The following is an 11,473-nucleotide window of genomic DNA, read 5'->3' as shown; positions in this document are numbered from 1 at the left end:
TGACATTTTTTCTAAAACAATAATCATGTATTCTGTTTAAAAAATTGATTAATAACTATAAAAACATATCATACATATTTTTTTTAAATAAATAAAAATCAATTGTTAAACTGAGTTTTCATGGTTTTAAAATTAATCCACCCTTAATTAATAAAACAATTAAAAACCTTAGTTTGCAACAAAATCTTAACTAAAGTCTAAACTAGTAAACAACCTTCATACAAAACAAAGATTCAAAAACATCATCAACTTTTTGGTAAAGATCGAAAATATGTTCTTGCAAGCCTTAATTTTTGTCGGTAATTAAAAAAAAGTCAAAGAAAAAAGGTAACATTTTTTTGGTCAAAGATAGAACCCTCTTGCCTTGCCATTGACAGGGGTCTCTCTCAACTCTCAAACCCTAAAAAAAAGTAGCAAAAATGAAGGCAACTACTAAAACCAGTTCCCATTGATTGGGCCCAGATAACCACCATTCTTACGTGTCACCAGCTGTACCCAATCATTATCACCCTCTCATTATCACCTATAACTCCCAAATCAATTAAAAAAAAATTCATTATCCACTCAATATCTCTCTTACCAAATAGACAAAACTTTTGTGTTGAAGGAGAGAGCTTGATGGCGGCGGTGGTGGTGGAGGAGGAGGAGAGAGAGAGGTTGATTGAGAGGGTGGCGGTGTTGGATTTTGATAAGTTGTGTTCAACGGTGGCGATGAAGACTAACCAGGGGAAATGGAATAAGTTGGAAGAGGTTTATGATGATGGTGGAGAATTGGGTGGTGGTGTTTTTAGGATGTGGGAAGGTGATGTTCTCGAGTGTTTTGATGATCGTCGTTTGGTTCTTCAATCATCATTGTAAGTCTGTTTTTCTTAAGCTTGTTGATAGCGGTACACTGCTGACATGATACTGGTATGCCAGAAGTGATACGGGTTTGTATCGCTTCAGTGATATAACCCGTGTCACTTTTTTTTTTCCTATCAACTTTTTTTACCCCACAAAGAAATGATTTATGTGACGGTATACCAATACAGCTCGTATTACCTTTTTTAACTGACCCCCCGAACTTTTCGCTCAATACTGTTATGTATGTACATTTCGTATAGAATTTTTTAGGTATATACGTTTTCGACCCCGGTTTTATATAAATTTTTTTAGGTGTATATTTTTAGGTACGGTGACTTCTGACCCCCCGGTGGAAATTTTCAAGCTTCGCCACTGGATGTAATAGTGATAAGTGATGTGACTAATATGGCCCATATCACCTTTTTCTGCCCATCGAATACGCCCTGTATGGAGCAATGGCATACTAGTAATGTACTCACTATTAGAACATCCCGTTTGACTTTTTAAAGTCAATATAGTTTTTTTTTCGGTTAAAAAGGTTAATAAAGAACTGAAAACTTTAGAAGGATTTTGTATGTTTCGTTTTGCAAGAACCCCTTTAGGAGAAAAGCTCAAATCTTTGTGTTTGATGGTAGCTTTAATGGTGGCAAAAAGTGTAATTTAGAGGTTTGACCAAATTGACCATATGAATCAGTTCATCTTCTTGAGTTTTTGTGGCTGGGAAAAAGGATTTTTGCAATAAATAACTATGAACAAAATGGGAATTCTGAATTTATAAGTTTGCAAAGACACCCTTAGTTTTAAAACAATTTCTTTTTGAATATCATGGAACAACATCCTGTTTTGACTTCTTAAAAGTCAAAGTATAATTTTATCTCATGTTAAAGAATAGAGGTTAGTGATGAACAAAGTTTCTTTGATTTTGCTTTGAAGATTATGACAAAAAAAACTCTCGGCGTGTTAAGGCTTCAAGCTCAATACCCTTGATCACTATATCATATGACTTATATCTATGAATGTTCGAATTTGCAGTTGCCCTTGGTATAGATTTGGGGAGAACATGAGACTCGCTGGTTTTGGTTCTTGTTTTCTTCAGGTACAACATTTTTTTCGTTACAAAACATATGCACAGTCATATATTACTCACATGTCGTATTTCTAACAGGGATCTGTATACATTATTCTAGCTACGATTGCTCTCTGCAACTTTGTAGCATTTACCATCACTAAGAAGCCCTGTTTCTTGTATCTTGCGGTTGCTTTTGCGCTCACCCTTGGAGCGTATTTGGGCATTCACCGATCCAAGATGAGAAAGAAGTTCAATATTAAGGTAAATAATATTGCTTTAATTCTGGTATGGTCTTTGTGTTTGAAATGGCCTTATGCATGCATATATATGCTCTAAGATAATGAAATGCCTTTGACTTTATAGGTCAAATAGGCTACATTTTGACTTCAGTTTTGATATGATCTGTTTTACTTTTTTGGAGTGATGGATATGAACATGATGTTGGTGTTAAATCTTTTTGTGAAAATTGTATGATTTACATTTTACAATACTGAAGTGTTTGCAATCTTCTAACATCGACACATTCATACGATGTTTGGGTAAGGCACAAATTAAGCATGGTTAACGGTTAGTCTTTAGTGCTACTTATTGTTTGAAGATTGCAAAAAGTGTGCTGTGCTTTGACTTTATAAGTCAAAAGGGATACACATCACATACACTTTGACTTTATAGGTCAAACAAGCTATATTTCAACTTGAATACAACTTCAGACGTGATAAGTCAAGTCTGCTATATTTCATCTTAAAAATTGATATGACTTCATAAAAGAATTTCGCAACATTTATGTCAAATTTATGAGAAATTGTTATTTTACATTTCATAGGTTATCAAAAGTCAAATTGTATACTCAGGTTATTCATACATGTGTTATCTTAATTTCTTCAGGGCAGTGATAGTTCTTTGGATGACTGTATATCCCATCTCATGTGCCCTTGTTGCACCTTGGCTCAGGTTTGTCTTCCTCTTGTTTCGTTTCGTGGGCCCTGTTTTATTGGAAAAATTACAAGTTTTGTCCTTTATCTTTATACCACTTTTCAGGCGGTGTCCATTTTAACGAATGTTGACAGGCGGTGTCCTTTACTTGGTATTTTGTTGCAAGTTTAGTCCTTTACACCAAACCCAGTTAAAAAACTCTGTTAATTGTTGGGTGTAAAGGACTAAACTTGCAACAAAATACCTAGGTAAAGGACTAAACTTGCAACAAAATACCTAGTAAAGGACACCGTCTGTCAACAATTAACAGGGTTTTTTTAACTTGGTTGAGTGTAAAGGATTAAACTTGCAACAAAATACCTAGTAAAGGACACTGCCTGTCAACATTCGTTAAAAAGGACACCGTCTGAAAAGTGGTATAAAGATAAAGGACAAAACTTGTAATTTTTCCTGTTTTATTTACATAATCTATTAGGACCCATTTAGGGGAAATTATTGACATGACAATGAAAATATTTAGGTTTCGGGTTGTCACTGGTTTAATTAAAAGAGCCAAGTTCATGTTGTTTAACTCTATCAATTAAACAAGTCGACCCATCAAGCCGTTTACCTAAACAGGCCAACCCATTCGACTCGTTTACATAAACGGGTCAAACAGGTCCGTGTTCAGGGCACAAGATTTGAATTGTCCCTGGACTAAGGCTGATGTTTTTTACACGAATAAATATATGGGTCGTGTTTGGGTTCAGCCCGACACGATTAACACCCCTAGGCCCATTATCACCTCTTTGGTTTTTCACGGGACCAAGAAAAAGAACATGCTAAATCGAATATTTTTTTTTCTCATTTTTATGTTATAATATTGAGCAGGAGTCAAGGACATTGGAAATGAACAATGTTCATGACGGGACATGGCATGGTCGAGGCGACACAATGTGTATAGGAACGTATGTTGAGGGCGTCAAGGCCTTTGAGCTAATACCACCCCTAACCGTTTCAATCGAGCCTTCAAAACCTTAAATCGAGCTACTTGGGTCAAAAGCTGAAAAGTTGCACAACAATTGTTGTTGTGGATCAGGAATTTCACTGTTTCCCGCCAACTGTTTCGCAAAAAATGGCCAAAAAATTTGTAATAAGTTTGTATAGTTTACAAGGTTAAAAGGGTTAATTTAATATCGTAATTGATGTAGAAAAAAGGCGTTGCAAGTTTATGGGAATGTTAGCAACTAAATACAGTGACTATATACAAATCGATCACCTTTACCCAAAAAATCACACATAAAGAAAAATGTTGTGTGTGTGTATATATAAATATAAATTTCACAAATCATGATAAAACTAAAGTTTGTTTAAAGTCTGCTAATTTAAACATATATAACTTGAGAAAATTATTATCTTTTAAAAGTTTAGGTTTCTCACAAGTCACGATTAGGATGGCTATAATTGTCATGTGCTATGACATGAACATGTAAGAACAAATAAATAGGCTATTTTTAATTTTAAGAGACGAGGTGTGTCACTGTCAGATAGATAGATATAAACATATCACATTGTATTAAATTTTCAAACCGAAAAAGTGGTGAATCTAGACTAAAATTTCAGGGTTCACGTTTATTTTTTTCATCATACTTTCATACAATCTACAAATTTTTTTTACCCTACTTTCAAACAATGTAAACATTTTTTTTTACAAAGATAAAAGCTGAGTGGACTTGTTGAGGAGCACTAAAAGCATAGAGATCACCCAAACTATTGTGGCGGGAAAGAATTTGTCCAGTTGAGGTCGTTCAAAGAAAAACCATATATTTAACATGGTCACTATTTTGAACTTCAATATTTTCATTCATTGTAGCTCAATTATATTTTACTAGTATTAAGCCCATGCGTTGCAGCGGTTGCCATAAAACTGTGTTAAGTAGTAGCAATATTATACCATTGTCAGCAACCACCAACACCGGAAAAGCTCATAAAAACAAAATAAATAAAAACGGGAACAAAAATAATGCCCGAGCGAAAAGCAGACGTAAAACCTTTGAATCACGCACACTTGTTGCTGATAAATTAAACCAAAACGTAAAACATAGAAAAAATAACTAAGTCCATCCAGGACCCGCGTGTTGGACGGACTTGTCAAATGCAGAAAAATAGATGTGACGCAACGGACCAGTCAAACGGGAAAAAATATACGAAAAAAATGTTGAACCTCACACGCATGTTGTTGTGCATTAACTCACAAAATTTAGAACAAAACGAAAAACATGGGAAAGATGAAAAGTATGGTGGACCAAAATTGAAAATAAAAAAAAAGTTGAGATTAAATTGTAAAAGATGAAAAACTTTGGGTTAAAAGTAAAAAAAACAAAGGGTCTAAATTGCAAAATTAAAGTTATTTATTAATTTTAGATAAAGATAAGGATAAAAATAAGTGATATCTATATATTGGTTATTAATTAATATTATTAATAAATAAATTTATTAAACAAATATTTATAAATAAAATTTATGAGGTTGAAGGAGAGAATGACATATGTCATTATTTTGGTGTCTTTTATTATAAGTTAGGCATTTTAAACAAATTTTACTTCCTTGCGAACTCTTTATGTAAACCTATAAATTATTAATTATTAATTATATTTTATATATCAACTAGGTTAGTTCCCCGTGTGTTACACGGGTTGAACAATTTAAACTATATAGTATAGATATTTCCTGTAAATGCAAAATAAAGACAGAGACATTTACATACCATATTGACTTAAATGAGTTAATATAAATGTAACCCATCAACTCGTACATATTAATTAATGTCGTAGAGTTCGATAAGACGGCTCTGATGTCGGTTAAATGAGGTCAATCGGAGTCTATTTGATACCCTTTGTATGACTTCTTATTTTTTGAATCTTTGTATTTGATTCTAAACTTATTATTAATATTATTGATAATAATTTTAGTTATATATATCAATAATATATTTTATATATATATCAATAATATATTTAGTCTAACATATTAATATTATTATGAATTTCGAAACTTGTTTAGCTAGGATTTAAGATTTTATTGAAGTTTTAGTTTAACAATAGGTTATCGAATTAATAATAAGAATTTGTATTAGATTAGATTAAATATTATTATTATTATTATTATTATTATTTGTATTAAATTAGATAAAATATTATTATTAGTATTATTAATAATTTTAATCAATTAAATGAAAGAATAACAAGTGTCCCAAAACAGGTTTATTTTATTATATAGTATAGATAAGACGTCTATCTGTGTTTAAAGTTATAAAATAACGCAACACATTACAAGTGAGACAAAAATCTTGAGAGGAGTATTGATCCAAAGTATATACATTTTATGGTAAAACATCACTGAAGAAAACATGTATACATACATATCGTTAATAAATCCATAAATTTGATATCAAACATATTTTTACATTAAGTATACAATTTATATATAAAAAAGGCTTGTAACTTGTTTATTTTGCAATAACAATCATTTGTTTCAAAATATGATATCTTCTAGACAACACCTTCATTCCCAGCCAAGACCATGTACTTATCTCTTCGTGTTAGATTTGTACACTGAAACCCTAATGCTTCAGCAATCTGTTTTTGAACTCGATTTGCAATCTCAATCCTTGATTGCTCAACTATATTTGCATCTAGCAAATTTTCAAGAATCTTAATGTGGTAAATCGCGGTTGGATTCAAGACAAAGAACAATGGGTCCAAAAACTTGAAACCGCTTGCAGTTGTCCCATAAAACATGCTTACTTTAGCATCTAGAGCGACGGGGATAAAGTCGTTGCTAATCTCCGCAAACAAAGGGCTAAACCGAAGTACATAAGGCTCCCTACACGTGGTCCCTTCAGGGCAAAGCACAACATCATGATTTTGGTTAAGTAACGTTTCCATAATCTTATAGTCTTTTTCTTTGTTCCTACTCAAATGGAACGTCTTTATAGGCGATAAGAGCTCTGATAATGGGCTCACACTATACGTGAGAGCCGTTACAGGTTTCATTATCGCCATAGAAATGTAAATGGGATCAAGTAATGTTCTATGATTACACACGTATAACGTGCCCTTGCTCTTGTTTTGATTTGTAGATGATGCCCTCAATTTGTTTTTGGCAAAGGAACGAGTGTATCGTCTACCACTCATGCCGGTAAAGCACAAAATTGGGATCGCTATGGTGTATGGAAATGACATTGTGATTATGATCCTCAAAATGCCAACCCCTAATCCGAATGGAACCCATACGATCATTGCTAATGTATCAAGATAAGTTGGCATGAAAGCGATCCTACCGTCGTGAAAAATCAATGGTTTCGGGTATTTGTCTCTAGGAAGGGCTCTCCATCTTCTCTTATCGGCTTTGCTTGCTAGGTAAATCTCCTGGAAAGAAAAGAGTTTATGAAAAGTATTAAGTTTTATAAAGGTTTTAAAAAAATAAGATGGAAAAGATTTTTTCTTTTTAATAACCATGAGAACTTGTTATCAAAAATTCATGAAACCCCGTCAATACCCCTGTCAACCAATGGGATAAGTAAAAAAGTGTTGGGATTATAAAAAAGAAACTAGTTATAAGGTTTTATAAAGTTTTGATTAGAATAGTAATTTAAGAGGTTTGTAGAAATTTGACAACTTTTTTTATTTAAGCTCAAAATTGTTGGGATTATTGACACCATGATGGTGTCATAGAAGGGGTTGACCTTTCAAGAGCTTTTGGAACACAAATTTCCACGTATATTGAGTAATTGTTGCCATCAAATATCAAATTTTAAGTATCAAACATATCATGAATGAAACAACAAATATGAGAAATCCTAGAATATACAAACACTTGGAACATCCCCAATAAGCATGATTTAGATGCTTTTAGAGATGATGTGATCGATTTTGATATTCTTTATGATTAGGTGGAAAAGTTTTTGGAGCTGGTATCTACAACGGTTAAAGCTGGTCCATTGAACAAATCGTCTAGTTAGCATGTCACATCATTCCAAACCTCCACCACTTCAAACCCTACTTTTTCCTCCAACAATAAATAATTCCAAACCTCCAACATCACACCTTACTTTTTACATAAAAAAATTGTGAGTGGATGGTCCCCACTCTTCCAAACCATACCGGTCCGGTGGAGCAGACCACCTCCTCCAACAAGAAGGCTTGTTGGGGCAATTTGTTTGTTTGAGCGGACTCCACAACGGACCTACCGTTGTGGAAGCTCTAAGAAGGAGCAAGTGGTGGGATCGGGGAGCAGGGGGTTACTATTAATATATATATATATATATATATATATAGGGAGAAGATCATGCGAGAACCACCTTTTATTGTGAGAACCGCGAGAACCAATGTGAACACACCAAAAATGCCTAAAAATAGCTAAAAATCACACAATTTTTTTTTAATATTTTTTATATAAAAATCGCTACTTTTCGAAGCCAAATTTTTTTTTAATTTTTTTTGCCACTAAAAGTAGCGATTTGAGCATAAAAAATATTAAAAAAAAATAGTTTTTTTTAGATTTTTTGGGGGTTTAGTTTTTAGCAATTTAGCTTGGGGGGGGGGGGTTAGGTTTTTTTTTTTTTTTTTTTTTGGGGGGGGGGGTTTAGGTTTTTTTAAGGTTTTTTTTTGGGGTTTTAGTTTTTAGCATTTAGCTTTGAGGGGGGGGGTTAGGTTTTTTTTTTTTTTGGAGGGGGGGGGTGAGGGGGTTTAGGTTTTTTGGGGAGGGGGGGGTGGGGGTTAGGTTTTTTTATGTTTTTTTTTAGGTTTTTTTAGCTATTTTAGGTTGTGTTCACATTGGTTCTCAAGGTTCTCACAATAAGGGTGGTTCTCGCATGAGCCCCTCCCTATATATATATATATATTAAACTCTATATATTTTATATATTATAAAGTTTAAAGATAATATTATTAACTTTCTAAATATTACTATTATTTTATAACTATTTTAACTTTCACTATAATTTTATACAACAGACCTGGCCTTGCATCTAATGTTTTCAAAAAAAAAAAGAATTAATTTTATATTTTCCCTCTAACCAAAAAAATAATTATATATATATATATGTATATATATTATTAAATTAGAAGGTTTTATAATTAAAAATAGATGTAAAAGGTGGTATGTTATTACAAAGTTTTTTTTTTGGTGTTTGTAGGTCTTCTAAATGCGGAAGTTTTTGGTGCTTTTAAAAATTATGTGTTTGTTTTTGGTGTTTTCTAAAAATACGAGTTCTTTCTTAAAAGAGTGTTGATGAAAAAATTATTTACCAAAATGGGTGATTTGAAAAATAATTACCAAAATAGATGTTTTGCAATGACTTTTTTTTTTTTCAAATTGATGAGGGTGGAAAAAATATTTTCTAAAATGGGTGATTTAATAAAAATTATTAAAATGAGTGTTATTTCTTATTTCTTTATTATTAATTAATCTATTATATTTTTTTTTCTTTTTTTTTCAATTAACCTAATATGTTTTTAATTTATTTTCTCCAAACAATTACTCTTTATATTGTATTTACTTTTTAACCTACCAAAATATAATTCTTTTTTCTTAACGCCTTTTTCTTTTATTTCCTTTTACATTTATGTAAGCTAAATCATTCAAATTTTAGAGATGTAAACGATTACTAAAGTAGCACGTTCAAGTTCATTTATTTAACTTTAATCAAACAAACAATCGAACACAAACATCGTTTTCTTTTTTGTAAACGAGACATGTGTTCATGTTTACATTAACTGAATGAAATAAATGTTGTTCGTGACTGTTAAAAAACAAGTTGATAATAAAAAATAATAATAAGTATTGAGTTGGCCAATAAAATTACGAACCAATCAATCTACGTAAATATTTTGCCCACTGATTGTTAATAAAATTTATGTAACTTTAGGAAACAGTATATTATGGGTTTTCATTTGAATTACTAATCAACTACACGGACAATAGTAAATGAAAATAAAATGAATTCAACGATCTCAGTTTGTTTTAATATGGGTTTCATTATAAAAAAGGAAAAAATATATAATAATTAATAAGTTAGTTAAAAAATCTATATAATGAGTTAGATGTAAGAAAAGAATATAAATGTGATAGATTAATTAAATAAAAATAGAAGAATTATAACAGATTAGTTAAAAATAAAGAAATATAGAAAAACACCAATTTTGGTAATTATTTTTTAAATTACCTATTTTGGTAAATAACTTTTCCACCAACATCATTTTAGAAAAAAAAAAACTCTTTGGTGCTGTAGCTAACTTAGTACGTTTTTTATGATTTAGATTTTGTTTTTGTAAATGCGCTTAAACTTAGACTTTTATTGTAATTAAAGTTATCTTAGATTTGTAAAAAGTAAATTAAAGTAAATTGTTGTTTTGAATGACATATTAAATGAAGCAACATAAGAGAAACAAATACATTAATAATTTTAGGGTTTGTACATACATCTACTTTTTTTTTAAACAACAAATTTCTTTTTATTCCTCTCGTCTTTGGGACTTGAAGCTAAGACCTCCCGCTCTTAAGGTGTTTAAATGATTGAACGAAAAACATGTATGCATATGCATGTTTTTATGCATATGTGTATATATAGAGAGAGAGATTACGGACCTTGCAAAGAGAGAAAAGTTGGTGATCAAGAATCTTGTTCGAGGTCCCAAAACCAATGAGATGACAGTCACTTTTCATGTCTCCAAACACATCTTTCATCAAGAAACTTGTTCTTGTTGTCTCATCCTCCATCATCCCTACAAAATACCCACAAACCACCTTCAAATCTTTCCCAAAAACACAATCAACATCCAAATAATCCTTCAAAAACCCTTCAACCATAACCCTAGGCAACTCACTCACCCCCACCTTTCTCCCACATCTCCTCACCACCTCAAATCCTTCAAACCCTAAATCCTCCATAAAGAACTTAGGCAAAATAGTCCTTCCAATCCTGAAGTTATCTTTTTTAATACCAAAGAAACATATAAAAACCATAATCTTCAACCCCCTTTCTTTGCTAACCAAACAAACCAAAGGGTAAAATAGGAACAACACTAAACCTCTTAACAAACCACCACCTTCAAAAGCCACTAGCATGAAGTAAGGAAAGAGCGAATTTGACCTTAATAACCCTCCTTCAACTTCAAACACAAGAGTAGTATTTAGCAACTCTTCTGGTGTGTGCTTATCTGCCATGGATTCATATCTCATATATTTCAAGCTCTTGCTCTTCAAGTTATGTCCCTGAGGGTAACATAGTAATTTGAACAAAAATTTGTACAAAAAGAAGAGATGTTGTAACATCTTTCTATCCATTTTTGTTGGTTATTGTTTGCGCATGTATGATGTATCATTATTCATTACATAATACATATATTTATATGAGTAACACAACGCTGTGGGAAGTATATACACATGCATAAAAGCTTGTACTTGAGGAAAATCATTTGGATGCATCCCCTTGACACCCTACAAAACTACACTTAATGTGGCTGGTCAAATGTCAAATCGATAACTACATAATTTAATGATGGTATATTAATAAATTAATAAAACTAATATATAATAATCATGAATTATTGTTATATATAGTTACCGATTAGAGTAAACTGCCAT

At 31.8% G+C, this 11,473-nt stretch overlaps 2 protein-coding genes across 2 annotated transcripts; one reads left to right on the top strand and one right to left on the bottom strand.

The window, feature by feature from the left end:
- Positions 1-442: 442 nt before the first annotated feature.
- Positions 443-4,076, top strand: LOC110911859 (protein PLANT CADMIUM RESISTANCE 10). The gene is made up of 5 exons (XM_022156506.2): positions 443-854; positions 1,876-1,939; positions 2,009-2,173; positions 2,798-2,863; positions 3,716-4,076. The coding sequence occupies exons 1-5, from the start codon at positions 619-621 to the stop codon at positions 3,863-3,865; spliced, it is 681 nt and encodes a 226-aa protein (XP_022012198.1). The 5' UTR covers positions 443-618; the 3' UTR covers positions 3,866-4,076.
- Positions 4,077-6,236: 2,160 nt separating this feature from the next.
- On the bottom strand, positions 6,237-11,219 carry LOC110911860 (probable glycerol-3-phosphate acyltransferase 3). Its single transcript, XM_022156507.2, has 2 exons — positions 10,475-11,219; positions 6,237-7,254 (listed from the first exon to the last, which is right to left on the bottom strand). Exons 1-2 carry the CDS (start codon positions 11,171-11,173, stop codon positions 6,376-6,378), a joined length of 1,578 nt encoding a protein of 525 aa, XP_022012199.1. The 5' UTR covers positions 11,174-11,219; the 3' UTR covers positions 6,237-6,375.
- Between the last annotated feature and the right edge of the window lie 254 nt (positions 11,220-11,473).

The sequence above is a fragment of the Helianthus annuus genome, chromosome 15, assembly GCF_002127325.2.
Source record: "Helianthus annuus cultivar XRQ/B chromosome 15, HanXRQr2.0-SUNRISE, whole genome shotgun sequence".
Classification (NCBI taxonomy): Eukaryota; Viridiplantae; Streptophyta; class Magnoliopsida; order Asterales; family Asteraceae; genus Helianthus; species Helianthus annuus.
This window is presented reverse-complemented; position numbering and strand designations above follow the sequence as displayed.

What these genes read in the sequence shown, in the direction of transcription:
- LOC110911859 (XM_022156506.2), top strand. Translation starts at nt 619, where the DNA reads ATGGCGGCGGTGGTGGTGGAGGAGGAGGAGAGAGAGAGGTTGATTGAG. An exon ending in TTGGTTCTTGTTTTCTTCAG is followed by an intron (nt 1,940 to 2,008) that starts GTACAACATTTT and finishes TATTTCTAACAG; the next exon opens with GGATCTGTATACATTATTCT. An exon ending in GAAAGAAGTTCAATATTAAG is followed by an intron (nt 2,174 to 2,797) that starts GTAAATAATATT and finishes TAATTTCTTCAG; the next exon opens with GGCAGTGATAGTTCTTTGGA.
- LOC110911860 (XM_022156507.2), bottom strand. Translation starts at nt 11,173, where the DNA reads ATGGATAGAAAGATGTTACAACATCTCTTCTTTTTGTACAAATTTTTG. An exon ending in AACTTTTCTCTCTTTGCAAG is followed by an intron (nt 7,255 to 10,474) that starts GTCCGTAATCTC and finishes TTTTCTTTCCAG; the next exon opens with GAGATTTACCTAGCAAGCAA.